The following is an 18,137-nucleotide window of genomic DNA, read 5'->3' as shown; positions in this document are numbered from 1 at the left end:
GGGTACTTGAGTATTGGAGTGTGTGAAAAAAGTAATGCTTGCTGCTCGTGTATAAGCGCACCTAGAGGAACAAAACAGTGTGGTGCACGTGCTGATGTCTGCTCCGCTGGGAGATTCAAGTACCACTCGGCGCCCCTGTTGGGGGGTTAGGCGGTGGCATAGAGTTTGGTTGGCGGATCCTTGGGGCTTGATATCGAGACTATTAACTGCTCTCTCCAACCATCCGAATGGCACGAGCTAGAGACAGCATAGTGCAAGCTATCTTGGTAACGAATGTTATCGCTCCGTACTGTGCCACCTGAAATATACATTTCGCTGCGCTTTAAGTTTCCAGGAGGAGTGACCTCGTTGAAGGTTGGAGGGAGAGAGTGTACCTCGCCGGGCCGCCTTCTGGGTTGCACTTTTATATCCCGCAGTACTTGGATCCCAATTGAGTGGTACGGGAGCCTGTGTGGTATTCGCGGCCCTTCTCCACATCGAATGCGGCTTTCGATTGCCAATGGGGCCAGACATCGCCGGTATCCGATTGGGGGATACCTCGATTCTATGCGCTTTACTTGATACCAGCGCATCGGCTACCGCGCGGAGAGAGCTTTGAGCCTCACTTCATGCCTTGTCTAAGTCAGGTTGGTTGATGGCATCTGGCAGCGTAACGCTATGCGGGATATGGGAGAAGGTGGAGACTATACTCGCAGTACCAGTGCCGGATACGGGGGTATTGAACCATTCATACCGCGAACCGTCCATCCATCCTTTCACAGCCCTCTGTCAATTCGACTACTTGACAAGGTGCCGAGAACTATAGGGTAGTGAGAACTAACATTTCTCACAGAAGAGATGCGATACTTAACTTGAATGAAAAAGGCTGACTCGTCTGAGGGGGCCGGTGGTTCTCGCCACCTATGATTCTCGGCATCCTATCAAGTACGGTAATTAGTCTCCCCCATCCTCCCTCCCGATGGGATGGTGGCTTAGTAGACTACTCGAGTGCTCGGGAATGGACGTAAGTGATGGGACGGACGGGGGTTTTTGAGTCTGGGCGTAGTTACCTCTAGAGGGAAAAATAGATTTAATTTGGTGGGTCTGATGCCAGGAATGGTATGATAGGAAGCATTGACATCGTCGAGCCCTGTCCGTCCCATCACTTACGTCCATATCCTAGCAGTGGTGGGCGCAGTAAAGCTCGAAGCGAGCTCACCCCCTTGCCTTCAGCATCACAGAAACTCTTAAAACACCTAGCTTTAACCTAAACATTCCCAATTCTAGCCCCCCACTGACATGAATGGATGCCCTGGTAGCGCTACTCGAGTAGAGCATGGGTACTTCCGAGCGACGGACCGGGGGGATATTGGTTGGTATCATACTCGTACTTGTAGAAACCAGCGTTCCCGACCAATGCACCCACTGCCGTGATGGGTCTGCCTACTTGTACTGTACCGTGCTCACTCGCGCCCTGGTTGCAATGGCCCCGCACTCTGCGGCTGTATGCATAAGATCCTTATTTGCGAGCTGAGCGCATTGCTTTGATACCGGTACAGGATGAGGAGGAACGGACTCATCCAGGAAGCGGGGCGGGGCTGTGCCCGCCGGCATTGTGGTGGTGTTTTACTCCGTATCACCATTGGTTTTTAGGGTGAGGTAAGCGAAGTTTAGGCAGCTCCCCTCTAAACTAGTCGTTGGTATATATTGATTAGTGCGCCAGGGCTTTTTCTTTCCCTCTCGCCATCTTTCATTTCGCTTGTCAGAAGGTTGTTCGCGGCTTTATAATTTACTATAATCTACTTTTTATTTCCTCGTTAGTAGGGTAATTGCGCTTGCAAGAGCACTTGAGCGCTTGAGCCTCTTTGCTATCCGTGAGCTGTGTCAGGTTAGGGTTCTCCATCTCCCTCCCCGGCTGGTTGTTACTGCGAGGATTCGGGGATGAAACTTGTGTTGACCTAAGAGTGAGCGAGCTAACATTTATATCTATCCATTTATTGTCAGAAACTAGGCTCATCCTGATAAACTCTGTGCTCTTCCTTCCTCCCAAATTCTACATCGCTCGTTCTTTGAAGTGTCGGACCAAACCGCATTCACACCTTATCAGACTGAATCTTAAACGAGATGTCCAATAACACCCCGTGAGTTGCGCCTTCTTATATTTACTACCTCCCCTCCCCAATGGGAAACTATCATACCTGGATCGTTTTCTGGAAGAGCTGATGACTTATTCGCCGTTTCTTTGGTTAAAGCCCCCCTTCTCTTCAATATTTCAGTGGCAATGTCAATAGCGGCAATATCAATATCGGAGGGGATGTGCCTAGTGATGCGTGGGCTCGTATGATGGGTAGCTTACCTACTAGTATGATGAATGGTGTGCCCTTCCGCCTCTATCCCAGCGCCTGAGGGTGAACACTGATGGTGTGACAGACCGTGCCAACAATGGAGGGCCACCTAGAGCCTCGCAGAGTCAACAGACCGGACTGCATGTCCAAACTCCACCCGAGGTTCCGAACCCCACCCAGAGCAGTGGGTTCCAGCAGAGCGGTGGGTTCCAGCAGAGCGGTGGGTTCCAGAGCGGTGGGTTGGGTGCCAACAACGTTGCTCCCGGGAATCCCCCCATCCTTTCCGGGGGGATTATATATGGAGGTAGGTGTCCCTGACTCCTGGGTGATTGTGAAAATCTAACACCTAATCTCGGACGAACAGAGCCTAGGGGTAAAACCCCAGAGCCCGCGCCTGGGGAAAAGGAAGCCTATGGCGCTCCTGTTCGGGAACCACCGGCTTGGAAGTTGAAGTACAAAATCGGTAGCGGTGCCTTCGGAACTGTATTCTTGGAGAAGGTCAAGATGCGCGAAATGGAGTCCCCTGAGTTATGGGCCGTGAAGAGGATACCAAAAACCCTGCCAAACTTCCCTGCCAAGCAGTATCAAGCTGAGGTCAGGAATTTACAGACATTATCAAAATCTAATGTAAGTTTTGCCCAAATTTGAGTCCTTTCTTAGCGGGCATTGGCCCTATTCTATTTACGGGAGGGTTGTCTGATTCGTCGACAGCATGAGTGGTTCGTGAAATTTATCAACTCGTATGAGGACGGTCACCACGTGTACATCGCTATGGAGTATTTTCCTCTAGGGGATATGACGAAGACTTTTGCGAGAGGTTATCGGTGGAATGAATCTGATACTAAGGTGGTGATGGAGCAGCTTCTCCACGGATTGGTAGCAATGCATAATGATGGGATCACTCATCGTGACCTGAAGCCAGAGGTTTGCACCCTTCCTCGTCACAACATCGCAGACAAAGCCTGATAGCAACTAGAATATATTCCTCTGCCTCCGGGACCACCGCGTCCTCCGTGTAAAAATCGGTGACTTTGGCACATCAAAGCGCATCCTATCCACCACCACCACCACCACGTACATGAAGACTACTGCTGGCACAGAAGCCTACATGGCGCCCGAAGTGGACGACACGTCGAAAACCAAGACCAACCGTGTAGACATCTGGTCCCTTGGGTGTATCTTGTACCGGATGGTCGCTGGCAACCCCCTATTCAGAAGCCGCATGGAAGTATTTCGGTACTCCTTGAGTGCATGCTCCCCTCCCGCCGTAGTCGGAGACGTGGGCCTCGGCGTCCTATGCGTAGACTTCCTCCATGACGTCCTGCAACCGAGTCATGAGGATCGACCGAGCGCCGAGGCCTGTCTGAGGATGCCTTGGTTCACGAGCAAAGCTTCTGGATCGGGATACGCTATTGGAAGGGACCTCTACGCCAGGTTGTCTAGAATTCAGGTTGAGAACCCCGATATAGATTCATTCTCGGACGTGACTGCCAATTGGTCGTCGGGGGATACCCCCAGGAGGAGTTTTTCGGCTGTGGCGACGCCGGTGACGGGTTCTACAGGGAACACGTTAAGGAGCCCGAGGACTTTTGGCACTACGGGAACTATCGAGGGATAGGCTATTGAGATGGGGGGCGGGTGCAATGAGTTGATTTCCCTTTTTTATTTTGCATTTTCGGTTTCTTTTTCTTTTTCTCTTTCTATTTTATTTCTGTCGGCAGTTTATCATGAACGAGCAATTTGATACCAACGTTCCCTCTGCACTGGAGGTGGCGAGTTTTTCTGGGGACGAACAATGACTCCCATGATAGTTTCTTTCCATGATATTATTTTATATTTTACCCTTTTTTCTCCTGTTTTTTGGATTTCTTTTTCCTCAATGCCAAGGGCGGGACAGGAGCGAAGGATTTTCAAATTTATCTGTATTGTGGTTGTACTGTACCGGATTTGCGGTCTGCGGCTTCATATATGACTTATACATAAAGGAGGCAATTTATTGCCCTGGCTCCTCACTACTGGGTTTATCCTTGCCATTGTTCTCGTGGCTAACGGGCTGTAATTGCAATTCGCGAGTCGGGGATAAAATAATGACAGCACTGTAGCGCCGTACTGTACTCGAGTACAGACGCTGTTCGAGTACAGATGGTGCATAGCAAGAATCTCGGTGGCGGCGGCGCACCAGGGAAATATCGCCTTACGAGGATCTCAATCACCTCTTCTCTCAGTCAACTTTGAATAGATAATCGACGGGTAAGGCATCTGCTCTCCAATTCGATACTCTATGTCTGTCGGGTGGTGTGGAAGAAGCTAGTTCTTGCCTGTCTCCATTTGGTACTTAGTACCGACTAATTTTTACTAAGATCAAAGTTAACATATGTGCTCCGCTCGGTACCGTATTTTCATGTCTGAGCCTTGTATATGATAGAATCCCCACCCGATGAACTTCAAGTAGTACCATTGCCATGATATCGCTGAGTTATAAAGTCCGGTGCCCAGAGAGCAGCGTTTACTGCAAGACCGGCAATATAGTATAGTGCTGGAACGTAGACCTGAGCATGAAATTATACCTCTCGTAGTTCACCCCCCGTCCAGAGTCGGATAGCCGATGGGCATGGATTAATCGGGGTCTTTACAAAAGGTAAATAGTATGACCGGGAGCTCATGCCGTGATCTTACCAGTGGATGTTGTGCTGCGCTCCAGCTGCTATTCCTGATCTCGGGATGCTCTCTGGACTAGGTGGTGACAGGTACGGGCGGGGGGATGGACAGCCGGTATTAAGCCGTGTATGACACTGCCGTACAAGGAGAGCCCCATGAAGTCGTGATTGGACGGGGGGGGGAGGAATTTGTCCCGATTATTTATTCACCAGCTCATGCTAGTAAGCTACGCCATTATTGGCCGATATGATCGCCGGCAGGACATGTTCCGTGGAACGGGCTCCCGGATGCTTGCTGGTTTTCCCGCACTGGCACAGCGCTTGTGCCCATGGGGCAGTTTAGCATTACCCTGTTTTTTTCAGTGCTTCTACCGATGTTCTGCTATGCAAGGCCGTGATAAAATTTTGGCTCAATCGGCAATTGGGGTACTGTAGCAGCTTCATTTATTTGTCGAGAATCTCAGGCTCGGTCACTGCGCGGTTGGCGTGTTCTGGCGTGTTCTGTTTGTGTGGGCGTCCTACAATGCTTATATTAGGACATCTGGGCTATGGAGTTGTGGACGTTTGAAACGTGGTTGATACTGTTGATGCCGTTGAAGGTTATAGATGCATGTTGGGTGATTGGAGCTGATTGTGGAAGTTTCAGGAATCTGACGGATAGTTTAGTTGTATGGTTGATCATTATGGGAGTTTAGAGATTTACGGAGGTTTCTTTAGACATGTCTTTCTTTTGTTATCACGGGAATCTACGGAGGAATGGGCTTGTGTGGAGACATAGAGATGGGTGCGGCGATCTATGAGAGCAGGATGCATTGTTTATGCTTTAATCATGCACCCTTCTTTACCGTTAGTTTAGAGATAAGTTAACTTAAGTTAGAGATGAAGTGCGGAAAAAACGAAGAGAACGGAGTTGTTTACCACGTCTTCCATATCTTTTCCTACCCAAGTTCGAAGCAAATACCCTTTTATATAACGTCTACCACTGCGAGATCGGTCTTCTACCTTTATCCACCGTTACCAGATACGTCCCCTGCTATGAACGGGAATATACTGATATCGTACTTGCCAGGTACCTATTTGCTACTTGTACTTGTATAATAATAATCCGTTTTTTTTATTTTTTATTTTGGTGAGAGGTATGACTAGTACCTTTGGTTTAGGGCGGTTGTGACAAAAGTGCTCCTGGGAGAACGGTATCGCTTTAGAGGAACGGATGACCAAGGATTTGCTCTGATGCTACGATACGCTATTCAATTCCATCATACAGTCAGAAGATACCCTCGCCTAAGCCACTAACTTGGCGGTGTATCTCTTCACCCGCGAATCAGATACTATTACCGCGAGCCCTGCTGGACACGTGATAGAGATCCTAATATGCTCCGGCAGCGTGGTACCTTGAGTCTTTCTAATGTGTTTCCAGAGAGTAGTTGAGAAAAGTGTTTTCACACTTCGTCACTCGATGACCAACTCTGGTGGGGTGCTGAAGCTAGACAGCACCACTGCCAAGATCTCCCCCGTGCTCTAGCTAGCACACTGAAATAAGTTGGCCAGTGAGGGCAGCCAAAATGGCTACAAACTAGACCCCCTAGTACTTATCGGAGGGGTGTTAAGTCAAGGCTTCTTCCATGAGAATGGGAGGTTCGTTGACGGGCCTGTTCCTTCGATTCGCAAACGGGTGGGTAGGCGAATCATCGGCACATCCTCGTGGTAACCTGTTGCGCTTCGATGGGTGTCCTGGGCGTCGTGCTTTGTTCGGGTTCGTGTGGGTTGCTTTTATATAATTCGCTTGGGGCCTCGGGGGGTTCTTCTGGGCCCTTTCCCTTCAATTCCACCAGGTGTGGAAGGGCGCGTGGCTGTCTGCTGAATTAATAGTGGAGATTGTTGCTGGGAATACGCAAATTTTTTTTTTGAAAAGTGAGTGTTTCCCCCCCCCTACACTTCTGCACACGAACGGATATATGTCGAGGAAGAGGGTGGGGATAGGGATGTGTAGCGGCTTTCTTTAGGGAGGTCGTACTACTGAGTTCGGGGGCGGTGGTGTGTGAAGGGGTAGTGGAAGAATAGTTCAGTTGCTCCAGGGTACAAGAGCTTGCGGAATATTTTTAAAACAATGCTTCGATGTTCTGCAGGATGTTATGGTGGTTGGCGCGAACCTACCAGGCTGGACTTAGTCTGGGCTCGAGTTGGCCTGGCTGGTGAGGTTGTTTGATACTCGAATTGTTCTAGGATCGTGCATGACCCCCAGGACATGCTTAAGCTTTGAAGGGGCCATACATAATCACTCGTATATCGGGGTCTCAAGCTTTACTTGTCTGTAATGTGCTCTGCAACCGCAAGCTAGGGACTTTATATACCATCCACTGGTGCTACCAACCTTGAATGTTGGCGGGAATGGTGTGAAGGCCGTAAGTTACAAATATTAGCCCTCTTCCGTCTTTCATATCGTATATCTTCACACTCTTTCACAAACAGATGACCATTTTACACCAAAAGTATTCATCTTCACCGCCCTCCCTCACAGCACAAATGCCTTCGAGAATCTACCAGAATTTAGGAACGCATAAGTAAGCCTGTAGATAACACGGGGAGTATTACAGAATTATTAAATATTACAGAGGAGTGGAGAAAGTGTCATCTTAGCATCAGGTATCGGCTGCGGTGTACTTTTTTATATGGCTCCCTATACAAAAGTTTGGGTCGCATTCACACTGGTGGACACAATCGTAAACAGTTGAGACGGCCTCGATCTACCGCAATCCTACCTCTAGAGGGTTAAATGCATAGTAATTATCTGGCCGACGGAAAGATTTAAAGTGTTATTAAGAGGGAAGTGCTGGGAAACGTCCGTTTGAAAATGTCTATTTTTCACTAAATTTGGTGTAAAACCGGGCGTTGGACGAAAGGTTTTGACCCGGTACTTTTATAATCTTACCTGTATGGGGTAGTGTGTTATCTGCTCTTACACTCAATGATGAGCTGCGAGAGTAAGGCTTTTAGAGAATGGCGAGTAGTACCCCGTCGTCGGGTATGGTGGTTTGCCCGACACATTGAAACGTCAAGAATGAAGGCCCCGTTTGGCACGATAGGAATGGCATTTTACCGACTTTTATGGCATTTCTGTTGCGAATGAAATATTTTAGCATTAGGCTTTCTGGGTATGCCTCGGCTTTTAGGCCTTCTACTGTATTTTTGTTTTCGCAACCACATTAAGACGGCTGATATGTGGATGGGGGATTTTTTTGTGAACTTGAGGAAAATTCACTTTTTTTTTTGGATGTCGTGTGTGGGAAACATGGCTGGTATTTTGAGACACGTTCAAACTCGTCAGTCCCTAGAGTCGGTTTGTGGGTAAAATAAGTGACTCATACCCCGCTTCCTCGCGATGCCGTACTTCTTCACCTTCGGGCGTATATTATACGAGCGCTAAGATATTTTATTCAGATATCGTTGAATTATCATAACACCCCTCCCGCCGCTGTCGCCCCCACCTCCTACACTCATGACATCCTCCTCCCCGCTCTCCCGTCCTCCGACCTCGCTCTTCTCCTCCCCTTGCCCTTCCTCCCCAGCCTCCCGTCCCCCCGCTCCTCCACCATACTGTCACTCTGCTCCTCCGCTGCCCTTCTCAAGTCCGTAAAACTCCCACTAGTCCTCTTCCCCCAATACGGCACACTAAGCCCCACTCTCCCACCATCCGGGTTCACTGGAACATACAAAACCCCCCACCCACTTCCTTCCTTCATCCCCCCTCCCTTCCCATCGCCATCGCCTCCGCTATCACTCTGCAGAACCTTAATCACATACCGACTCTTACTCGGCGCCATAACTAGAACCTTAACAAGTGCGTCGGCGCTCTGCGAGATCTCGTGGAGTTTTTCAATGACAAGACACGTCTCCTCGCGGCGGTCGGCGTTTTCAAAGTAGGTAATCCCGTCGATGAGTATGAAGAGCAATGCGTCGTCGGGCAATTGCGTGAGGAGGCTTTCAAAAAGGGCGCACAGCTGCTTCGTCGTCTTTGGTGCGCCCTTTCGCGAGTGCCGGATGGTGGTCAGGTCGAAATCGTAGTGTGTTAACAATTGCGCTGTCAGGCTACTTATTAGACCTGAAGGGCCACCACCACTGCTGCCGGTGTTGTCGCCGCAGAAGTAGTGTAGGACAGGAATGTCGGATTGGGTCAACGATTGCACGAGCAGGGCTGTTATGAACGATAACGGGGAGATCTTCTTACGTTCGCCGTTGCCGTTTACTAGCAGTGTACTGGGGGTTGTGGAGGTTAGCCATGTGCTCATGTGCTGGGACTTCATGATCCAGTTTGCCCGATCTTTCTCCACGACCGTTGCACCGTGGCCGTAGTGCAGAGACGTTTGTACCGTGGCTGCGAGGTCGTCGGGAGAGAATGAGAGCGAGTTCAAAAGTTCTGTTGAGCAGACTTTTTTGTCCGCCCTGTTAGTATGGGATTGTCTTATCAAATGGGGCATAGGATATTCCAAACCTTTCCGCTGGGCGACCCGCCCGCGGGCGTCTCTCTCAATCTGCAGGATATTTGCTTGTCCGGTTTCTTTATCGTAGTTGGCCGAGCTCTGGAAGAGTCGGTATACCTTATTGTAGACATCCGTCAACATCTGAACCTGCATCTGAGAAGTGTAATTTGCGTTGAGTGAATTGCGGAGGATCTCTTGGCTCATTGATTCCATATCTTGGAGTCTCCTATCTTGTAGTAAGCTTCCTACAGTATAACCTTACGTCAGTAAAAGCCGTCCCAACACATGAATACTTCAATGAGGGACAAACCATCCTTCACCTGCCTTAAACTCTCGTGCAAACATAGCTTTGCTTCTTCCCTCAGGTTTTTCGCAACACCCCTCATCTTCGAAACCTTTTCGTCAATCTCCTTAGAATAGAGTTCGCCTTTCAGTAATGCCTTTCCGAATTTCCCTATATCCCCAATTCACATTACAATGAGTCACCACCCTACCACTCAGGGAGAAGAGATAGTGATAAACATACTCTCTGGCTTCTTCGCAAACCAGCCCAGCACATGCTCAAAAATGCCCAAAATCGCAACATACAACTCCGCACTCCTCTCCTGTACCTGCTTTGAAGACCGGTAGAGCTCGGCGTATACCTGTGTCTTAGCAATCCTGTCAGGGATCTCGCCGAGTATCTCGAACACCTTCTCGCGCACACCGTGCAGCTTCCCGGCGGCGTCAAACATGATCTTGAAACCGCCGTATATGGTGGAGGTGTAGGAGGCCTGCGGCAGCAGGGTCAACCAGGAATTGAATATCGGCGCGTTCTCACTGAATTTGCGCAAGTGTTTGCGAATGGTGCCGACGTCCTGGTACTCATCTTCCGCCTTGCGCATTAGCTCCTTGATATCGTCCCATGTCGTCTTTCCCACCAGCTTGCTGGGAGTCTTTTCCACGGAGGGAGTTTTGAGGTATGCGTCAAGCGCTTCTTGGAATTTCTCCTTGCGCTCTTCGACCAACTTGTCCAGGGACGTTGGGCTATTCTCCTGTTAGTGTGATAGGGTGGTAGAGGGGGAAAAGGTGGGAAGGGAATATACTGTTGAATGGAGGCTTGTAATTCCTGCTGTTGTCGCTGCTGTTGCAATTCCAGTCGTTTCTGGTCCAGAAATTGGTCTATCGTCGGGTTGTATCTTATTCCCGTATTGGGGTCCTCGAAAGCCGGATGTAGCTTGCCATCCACCCGGGTTTCAATGTATTCCACTGCTGCGTTGCTGAGGTATTTCTCTGGTGGCATTTGACTGGATCGTTTGTATCAATTTTTGAGTTGCGCTGGTTAAGAGTCGGACGAATCGAGATTTGAATTACATGTGCTGTGGGATTTCGTTCTCAGAGAGGGTGGGGGTTCACCTCGAGTATTGTATCCACTGGCATACCGGAAGGTGAAGAGGTGTGGTTGTGAGCGGGGAATTTGAGGCGAAGCTGCTCCTGGCGTGCGCGAGCTGGGTTTCGTATTCGTAGCCTGGGGATCGCTGAGAGATACTTGTACTGTACCATAATTTAGGTTAGATTCGGAAACCCCGCATGAGTTGGATTACTGGTGCCATGCTTTTCTGATTAAAAGCTGAGCTGATATCACTTCGCCCCTTGATTCGTGCTCAGCCTCGACAAATCAGATTAAGTTACCTGTACCTAGCTGAAAGTACCCTATCTGGATATGAAACAGGATGTTTTTTCTTCGCTTGTTGGGCGGTTGTGCATGCAGTATTCCCAGATGCCGGTACTTGAGTACCGGTGCTTGTAGAGTGCTTGTACTGTACTGTACGGTACCTATTGTGCAACAGAGGTACTCGAGTACGACCGGTATATGCGCCAATAAAATGCGAATACCAGTCTTAGTAACTCAGCGGCATTAATGATTAGCCTAATATTACCTACGCTGGCTGTGTCTGACTGCAGCTGACTGCGCCGCCAGTTCGTTATCAGTCAGGTATCCCAGTGTATTAGACTATTTCAGGATCTCTGAGTTGGTTACCCCTCACCTCCCTGTCTCCTTGGCTCAGTTCGAGTTAGCTTGAAATCGACAAAAGTGTCGACAAAAGTGTCCTCTCGCACCCGGAGTGTATTCACTCCAGTACTCGTACCGATAGTGCCACCATGAATCCAAGTTTGGTAGTGCGGTACAAGTACCAGTAATCAGTATGCGGTATAAATGTGCGACATGCAGGAACTAGGATTCAACCCACTTTTCAGACCCACTCATCACAATTCTCATGGTACTAAGGCGTACGGTATTTGTTGCTCAATTATCGGTAAGCAAAAGTGAAAAATAATATAGTAGATGATTTATTGCCATTCTACTGACCAGCAGGGGGTGGGCACTTGAAGGATTTAAGCTTAAGCAGAGAAACAGCCCCGGGGAAGAATAAGCCTTTGCCTCTTTAGCTTGTTTGAACGCAGTAAGTGGTGATGGTCAGTCCTTCTTTTTTCCTGGTCTGTTTATAATCGTGAAGCAGGGTATTTACTTTTTGTGTTTTTAAGACTCCTAGAGCCCCCGTTCAAGACCCGACCCCATCCGAAGTTTGGAAGAAAGTGGAAAATCTCCCTCTAAAGACCGGTAACATGCCGAGAAACTTTTTGATTTCTCCAAGATTATTTACTGATGTTCAAACGTGATTAAGCGACAGGTAGCACCAAGACTGCCCTTCACCAGGATTCAGGAGGATCCGCAGACGAAACCCAAGATACAACAATGACAGAAACGGGAAATTCACCAAAGACCGAGACCGATGCTGCTTCAGCTCTGGAACCTGAGGCTGTGGTCTCCGGGGCGAAACGCGACACCTCTCAGACAAAAGATGTTTCTTCATCCTCGGAGTCAAAGGACACCATTACCGACTCCTCTCAGACCTCCACTGGACCTGATGCTGAGGCCCCAGTTGCCGACGTAGAAACCTACGGCCAGTTCAAAGAAGGCCAAATCACCTCCGATGAGGAGGACGAGGTTACAGTGATCCGTAGTGACTGGGTGCCCTTGGACAAGCGACGGAAAGCAGCGCGGAAACGCATCCGGCAGTCACAAAGCTATATGGAACTACTAGAGGATCGTGTGGCATTCCTAGAATCACATATCGTAAAATATAAACCAGATGATCCGATTGAGGAGGAGGATGAGGCGCCGCCGGCGAAATTAATGCGAAGGGAGCCAAACAGGATGTTATTTGAGGAGTTTGAACTTGCAAGACAAGAAGAGGGGGAACATGTTCTCGACATCCAAGTCCGTGATCCTGCGGAGGTTGGCGAAGCAAGTGCGGGAAGGGCAGAGAAACTGAGGATTAATTCTGTGCCGGTATTGAAGATCTTGGAGAAGATTACTACTTCGAAGCCTTTCGGTAACTCGTACATCTTCTTGAGGCCTTTTAGAGATCTCATGCGACAACGAGATATCCTAGGAGAATATCTAGAAGAATTGGAGAAGATTCATGGCGACAAAAATCCAGATAGTGCAGATGATAAGGGTGAGGTCCCTACTGTGATATATGAACCTAGCGGAGGAGGTAAGTATATTTCCCGCAGAACTCGCTCGTTGAAAACTAATACTTTTTTTAGTCTGGGGCAGCAATCTTCTGCCTGAGACGGCGGTAGAGAACATTACCGAAACTAAAGAAGACATGGAAGACCTCCGCTGTCTTCTGGAGTTTATTGATGAAGAATGCAAATCCGATTTTGACCTCGTCCGAGCTATCAAGCACGGCGGCGTCAAAAAAATAGCCTTCACAGATATCGACCTACTCTTTACTGCGGGAGATGAAATCTATTCTCAAAAGCATGTCGATAATCCGCAAATCTATCGTGTCCTCGCTACCACCGGCGGTCGTCCTCTCCGAAAGACTGAGTTCATCCGAGGAAATTACAAGTTGTACTATCGTATGCTAAAAAAAGCTACGACTGGTATATGCGAGCCCAACCACGCGCCAAGCTACAGCGATATATTCCGTGCTAGAAAAGACGATGATGGTAAGGGTGAATCATTATATAGACGACACGACACTGCGAGCCCCTTCATCATTGATTGTTATTCAATCGATTTTGACGGTTCACATCTTGGCGGTGTTCAAAAGCAGATTGAAATTCGCCCATACGAAGGTGAGAAACCGGTTACATCACTACCGGTGTACCCATTGAAGTTCCTGCCAGATTTGGAAAAAACAAGGGAACGGCTTTTGGCTCGGGGGAAGTCTTTTTTGCAGATGCTAGATGTTTCCCATAGGTATTACGAAGGGTTGAGCCTTAGTGAGCCAAAGGAAGAGGTAACGCATCTAGCCCCCTGACTGAGTTTACCTTCCATTGCTCATGGGTTTGTGGCAGATTCAAAGTCAAGTAATTGCAGACCCAACCCTCGCACTACAACTCAACCCCGAGTGGATCCCAAAACTAGGTCTCGACAATGCTACCGAGCGCGATCCCCGCGAGGCGAACGAGTCCGGCCCCTCTGCATGTTCCACTCTCTGCTGGCAGGGTAGCTTCTGCGAAAAGCATGAGGACTTTTTCATCGAGCTCCAAACAAAGCACCATCAGGAAATCTTTGCGGGCCAAGCGAAACTTCTCGATGAAGCCCAGGAGCATCAAAAACTAGGAGATTCTCTTATCATCCTATTACCGGAGCGGATATTTGGGTTCGTACTGAGAAGCCGGAAATGGGGTATGCCTTGTCTCCCTGACGGTGTAGTTCGTGCGAGTCTGACAAATTTGTGTAGCTCCACTGGACGTCACATTAATGAGGGACGTTCCAAGTCGAAAAGAAGGGTTCAACTCATTAGTTTTGCCAAAGGGACATCGGGACCTGGTCGAGGCGCTGGTCCAAACACACTCCCGAGGCTCGAGGCCTACCTCCGGTACAATTTACGACAGAGAACACGAAGTTGATCTCGTTCGTGGGAAAGGTAGAACCCAACAGAATTCCTTGTTTCTGCACACGCGATGCTAATCTCAGCAAAACATAGGCAAAGGACTCATTATTCTGCTTCACGGTGCTCCGGGAGTGGGGAAAACATCCACAGCAGGTATTACGCATACTCCAAGGAATTTCACCATATGCTGAAAGTTATGTAGAATGTGTAGCCGACTTTACTGGAAGGCCTCTCTTCGCGATAACATGCGGTAACACTTCACCCAACTACCCTGTAGGACCTGAAGCCCAGATATTAATAGATAATCAGGTGACATCGGAGCCGAAGCCAAGGAAGTTGAAGAGAACCTCGAAAAGCACTTTTCCCTGGCACACAAATGGGGATGCGTTCTTCTCCTTGACGAGGCCGATATTTTCTTACAGAAGCGTGACAGGGCCGACCTTCGCCGTAATAGTATGGTCTCGGTCTTCCTGCGCGTTCTCGAGTATTACTCGGGAATCCTCTTCCTAACGACCAACCGAGTGGGCATGTTTGACGAAGCTTTTAAATCTCGCATCCACATAAGCCTCTATTATCCCCCTCTCGATCGAAAAGCGTATCTTGCCGTGTGGGACATGAACTTGACACGCACTCAAGAAGGGAAAAAGAACATTCAAGTTGATCGCGCCGAGATTCGGGGCTATGCCAAGAAGCATTACAAGCAGCTGAAGTGGAACGGAAGACAGATTCGGAACGCTTTTCAGACAGCGATAGCGCTCGCGGAATTCGATGCCAAGAAGGCCGCTATCAAAGCTGGCGTGGAGGGTGCAGAAGACATGATTCACCCTCCAGCGAAACTCACGCGTCAGAAGTTTGTCAAAGTTGCGAAGGCTAGTAAGGACTTTGACGAGTACCTTAGAGAAGTTTACTCCGGGTTGAACGATGCAGACATTGCCGAACTGGAAGAGGTGCGCAAGGACAATTATCTAGGATACCCTCCACGGCGGAGATCAACGTTCAATCGGAGCAAGAAGGAGGAAGTGAGTGAAAGCGAGGAGGACACTAGTACAGATAGCGAGGAGGATGAGGATGATGGCGATAGTGAAGACCAAGATGAAGATAGTGAAATCGATAAGAAAAGGAGGAAAAAGAGGAAAGGTAGTAGTGGGGGCAAGAAGTCCAAGAAGGGAGACGATGACAGTGAGGATAGTGAGGATGAGGAAGAGGAGGCAAGGTCTAAGAAGAAGGCAGGGAAGAAGAAAAGTTCAAGACGGTAATAGCGATACTGTACTGTATCCTGGGATGTGCATCTTAGAGTAGCTTAATTTATATTTATGAGGTCATCTTCACCACTATGGTTAATGCACTTAGTGACATCAACAAAAACTTAAGTTAGGGCGGTATCCGCTAATACCGCAGTGAAATCTAGAAATTATAATAGTCCTCCAGCCCAATTAAACAAAGGTGAGATGCCGCGAGAACCAATTCCCGAAAGAAACATAAGACTATTACGGCCATCAAGTTAAAAGGAGAGGGAAGAAGACGTAAAGGAGAAGAGATCAATTTATAAGGCCTTTCAACGCGGTAGACAGAGAGCTACAAATCTAGGAGCGAGAAAGATATCAGCGATTTGCAGATGACCATTACCTGTACTGTACTGTACTGTACAATTCAGCACTGTACTCACCATATCATCACTATACTCGTGGTTCGTTTGTGCCAGAGCCATAAAAATTCACCCGATATCCAATCGTTAATCAATAATTCGAATACCGGGTTCCTTCAAATTTCCAGACTTGTTTATAGCTTTCCTGGTTCGAGTCCGTCCGTAGTCTCAAAATCTAACCTCTAACAGGGAGAATGTGGGGTCTTGGCTGGGGGAGTGGGTCAGAGGTAGAAGTGGTCCCTCTGCATGCGACTAGAGTCAAATAAAGGTGGATTCAACATTACTATCGGGTTGGCGTAGTAGCGCTCAGAAATTTCCCTTCCCAGTGTAAGAACATAGGTTGAGATTCCCAGATTTCCACTGATTTTGGTGCCATTTCGGTGTTTTCTTGCGCCACTAATTCCCCCGGTCCCGCAAGTGAATGGAATATATTTCTTTAAGCCCTATCTTTTGGATATCGTCAACCAGCCCACTAGGAATTTCACTTAAGAGATGGTTATCCGCCGTGGTGTGACATCAAGCAGAAAAGTTTAATATATTTAAGGTATCGCCCCCCATTTATCTCGATATACAACACTGCCTAAGTTTGATGTGTTCGACTGAGCACCAATAACTACTACTCACTACCTCTACAACAGTTTGACAGTATTCTATAAGGGCTCTGCTTTCTTTTACTTATACCACTCTTTCAAAGGGTTCGTGGCTCTTGGGTTAGAGCTGGAGTCTTGTCGTAGTGAGTGCCCGGGCATGATGAACCTACTTCCGCTAAATTTTCCGGCGTTGGTTGCCATGAAGTGTGAACCACTGCACCAGTAGGGTTATTTGCAGAACTCAATGGGCATCGAGCAGGAAATACCGAGCGGGTTGGTGGGTGTACGATACTTGGCCCTTTCTCTTGGTTTCAACCGCAATGCCGTTGTCCACCAAGACTAGTGGCCTTAATATCTTCTCAAGTATCATAGCTAGAGATGCACCATTAGAGATGTAATGGAGGGAGTGTATCATGAAATATTTGTTAAAAGACAGAAGTAGAAAGAAATTTTCGGAAGTATTTACCCTGCTTCCCAAATAATATCCAAAATAACAATATAGATCTCAGTATTTTGGCAGATAGCATCTCTTAGGAATTATTGTTTCATCAAGACTTCCTGAACTGGTAGACTCTGATCGAGTGCTCGATCATGACCACGGACCTCCGGTTTTTCTCGAGCCTAGTCGTCAAGTATGATGGGTTTTTCTCTACTGGAGTCACATTCCTATGCCAAAATTTAATAGAAGATTCAAGCACCTTTGTTCAAATCGATTTCCATCGACCAACACATTAGCTAATAAAGCCACTTTTACTAAACACAATCCCCCGAAGACTTGCGAGCCGGGGTAATTGGGGCTCTTCCGTTCGCTTGCAGTGCCGGGTATCGTTTGTGCCGCTTACCGGGATGATGAATATGAAGATATCTTTTCTAACGTGAATTTCGAATGAGAGTGCGTCGAAGAATTGACAATGGAGAGCCTCGTGGAGAATATGTTAACAAGTGTGGCGGGGCAGACAGTTTTTATATCATACGAACATGGTTCCCCAGACATACATATATAGATAGAGTGATCGAGCATGATCACCAAATGCTTGAGCATGGTCTGACCGTGTCCATCACTAAATGGATATCAGGCAACATATCTATTTTAATTAATAATTGCTCAACCGCTTAAATGCTCACTATCGGAACCCAAGCTCTTGTGAATCTGTAGGCAATGGCTAATTATAGAGAGACTGGGTTCCGAGGCGCTCCCTCGGTAGCATCGGTTTTAAAGGGTCTTGGGTAGATATCGGTAATATGAGCCCGATCAAGAAAATTTCTGCGATTATTTGGTTTTAGTCGCTTTGCATCCAGAGATGCCACGATAAGCAAGCTACTAGTTAAGAAAAAGCGCATAACCCACTTGTGAAAAGCACGTTTTAAGGAGAATTGGAAGGGCTTAACAAAATCTAGAAGTGGGAAGCCATTTCTAGTGAAAACATGACTAGTATTCATCTCCGTCCGGCTTTCGGGATCACGGACAGGCCCCCGTACAAGAGACGGTGGTGGGGAAGCCGGAAATGCTAAGCATGCGAACATTCCTGTCGGACGCAGTAAGCA

The 18,137-nt window shown here is 48.1% G+C and overlaps 4 protein-coding genes; 3 read left to right on the top strand and 1 right to left on the bottom strand.

Moving 5' to 3' along the window:
- Positions 1 to 1,742: 1,742 nt before the first annotated feature.
- GSTUM_00006635001 (uncharacterized protein) lies at positions 1,743 to 4,111 on the top strand. XM_002838834.2 has 7 exons: positions 1,743 to 1,867; positions 1,984 to 2,120; positions 2,232 to 2,353; positions 2,410 to 2,628; positions 2,689 to 2,951; positions 3,036 to 3,248; positions 3,301 to 4,111. Exons 2-7 carry the CDS (start codon positions 2,104 to 2,106, stop codon positions 3,940 to 3,942), a joined length of 1,476 nt encoding a protein of 491 aa, XP_002838880.1. The 5' UTR covers positions 1,743 to 1,867; positions 1,984 to 2,103; the 3' UTR covers positions 3,943 to 4,111.
- An 8-nt stretch (positions 4,112 to 4,119) lies between these two features.
- On the top strand, positions 4,120 to 4,344 carry GSTUM_00006634001 (uncharacterized protein; the record flags this gene model as incomplete). XM_002838833.2 has 1 exon in its annotated part: positions 4,120 to 4,344. The coding sequence occupies one exon, from the start codon at positions 4,120 to 4,122 to the stop codon at positions 4,294 to 4,296; it is 177 nt and encodes a 58-aa protein (XP_002838879.1). The 3' UTR covers positions 4,297 to 4,344.
- A 4,047-nt stretch (positions 4,345 to 8,391) lies between these two features.
- GSTUM_00006633001 (uncharacterized protein) lies at positions 8,392 to 10,890 on the bottom strand. XM_002838832.2 has 5 exons: positions 10,548 to 10,890; positions 9,989 to 10,488; positions 9,773 to 9,916; positions 9,474 to 9,707; positions 8,392 to 9,410 (listed from the first exon to the last, which is right to left on the bottom strand). The coding sequence occupies exons 1-5, from the start codon at positions 10,742 to 10,744 to the stop codon at positions 8,479 to 8,481; spliced, it is 2,007 nt and encodes a 668-aa protein (XP_002838878.1). The 5' UTR covers positions 10,745 to 10,890; the 3' UTR covers positions 8,392 to 8,478.
- Positions 10,891 to 11,668: 778 nt separating this feature from the next.
- Positions 11,669 to 15,684, top strand: GSTUM_00006632001 (uncharacterized protein; the record flags this gene model as incomplete). XM_002838831.2 has 10 exons in its annotated part: positions 11,669 to 11,759; positions 11,912 to 11,919; positions 11,989 to 12,064; positions 12,129 to 13,004; positions 13,057 to 13,757; positions 13,816 to 14,149; positions 14,205 to 14,390; positions 14,451 to 14,510; positions 14,560 to 14,607; positions 14,667 to 15,684. 10 exons carry the CDS (start codon positions 11,669 to 11,671, stop codon positions 15,611 to 15,613), a joined length of 3,327 nt encoding a protein of 1,108 aa, XP_002838877.1. The 3' UTR covers positions 15,614 to 15,684.
- Positions 15,685 to 18,137: the final 2,453 nt, after the last annotated feature.

The sequence above is a fragment of the Tuber melanosporum genome, assembly GCF_000151645.1.
Source record: "Tuber melanosporum whole genome shotgun sequence assembly, scaffold_29, strain Mel28".
Lineage (NCBI taxonomy): Eukaryota > Fungi > Ascomycota > Pezizomycetes > Pezizales > Tuberaceae > Tuber > Tuber melanosporum.
The sequence above is the reverse complement of the archived record's forward strand: the minus strand, read 5'-3'. Positions and strand labels throughout refer to the sequence as shown.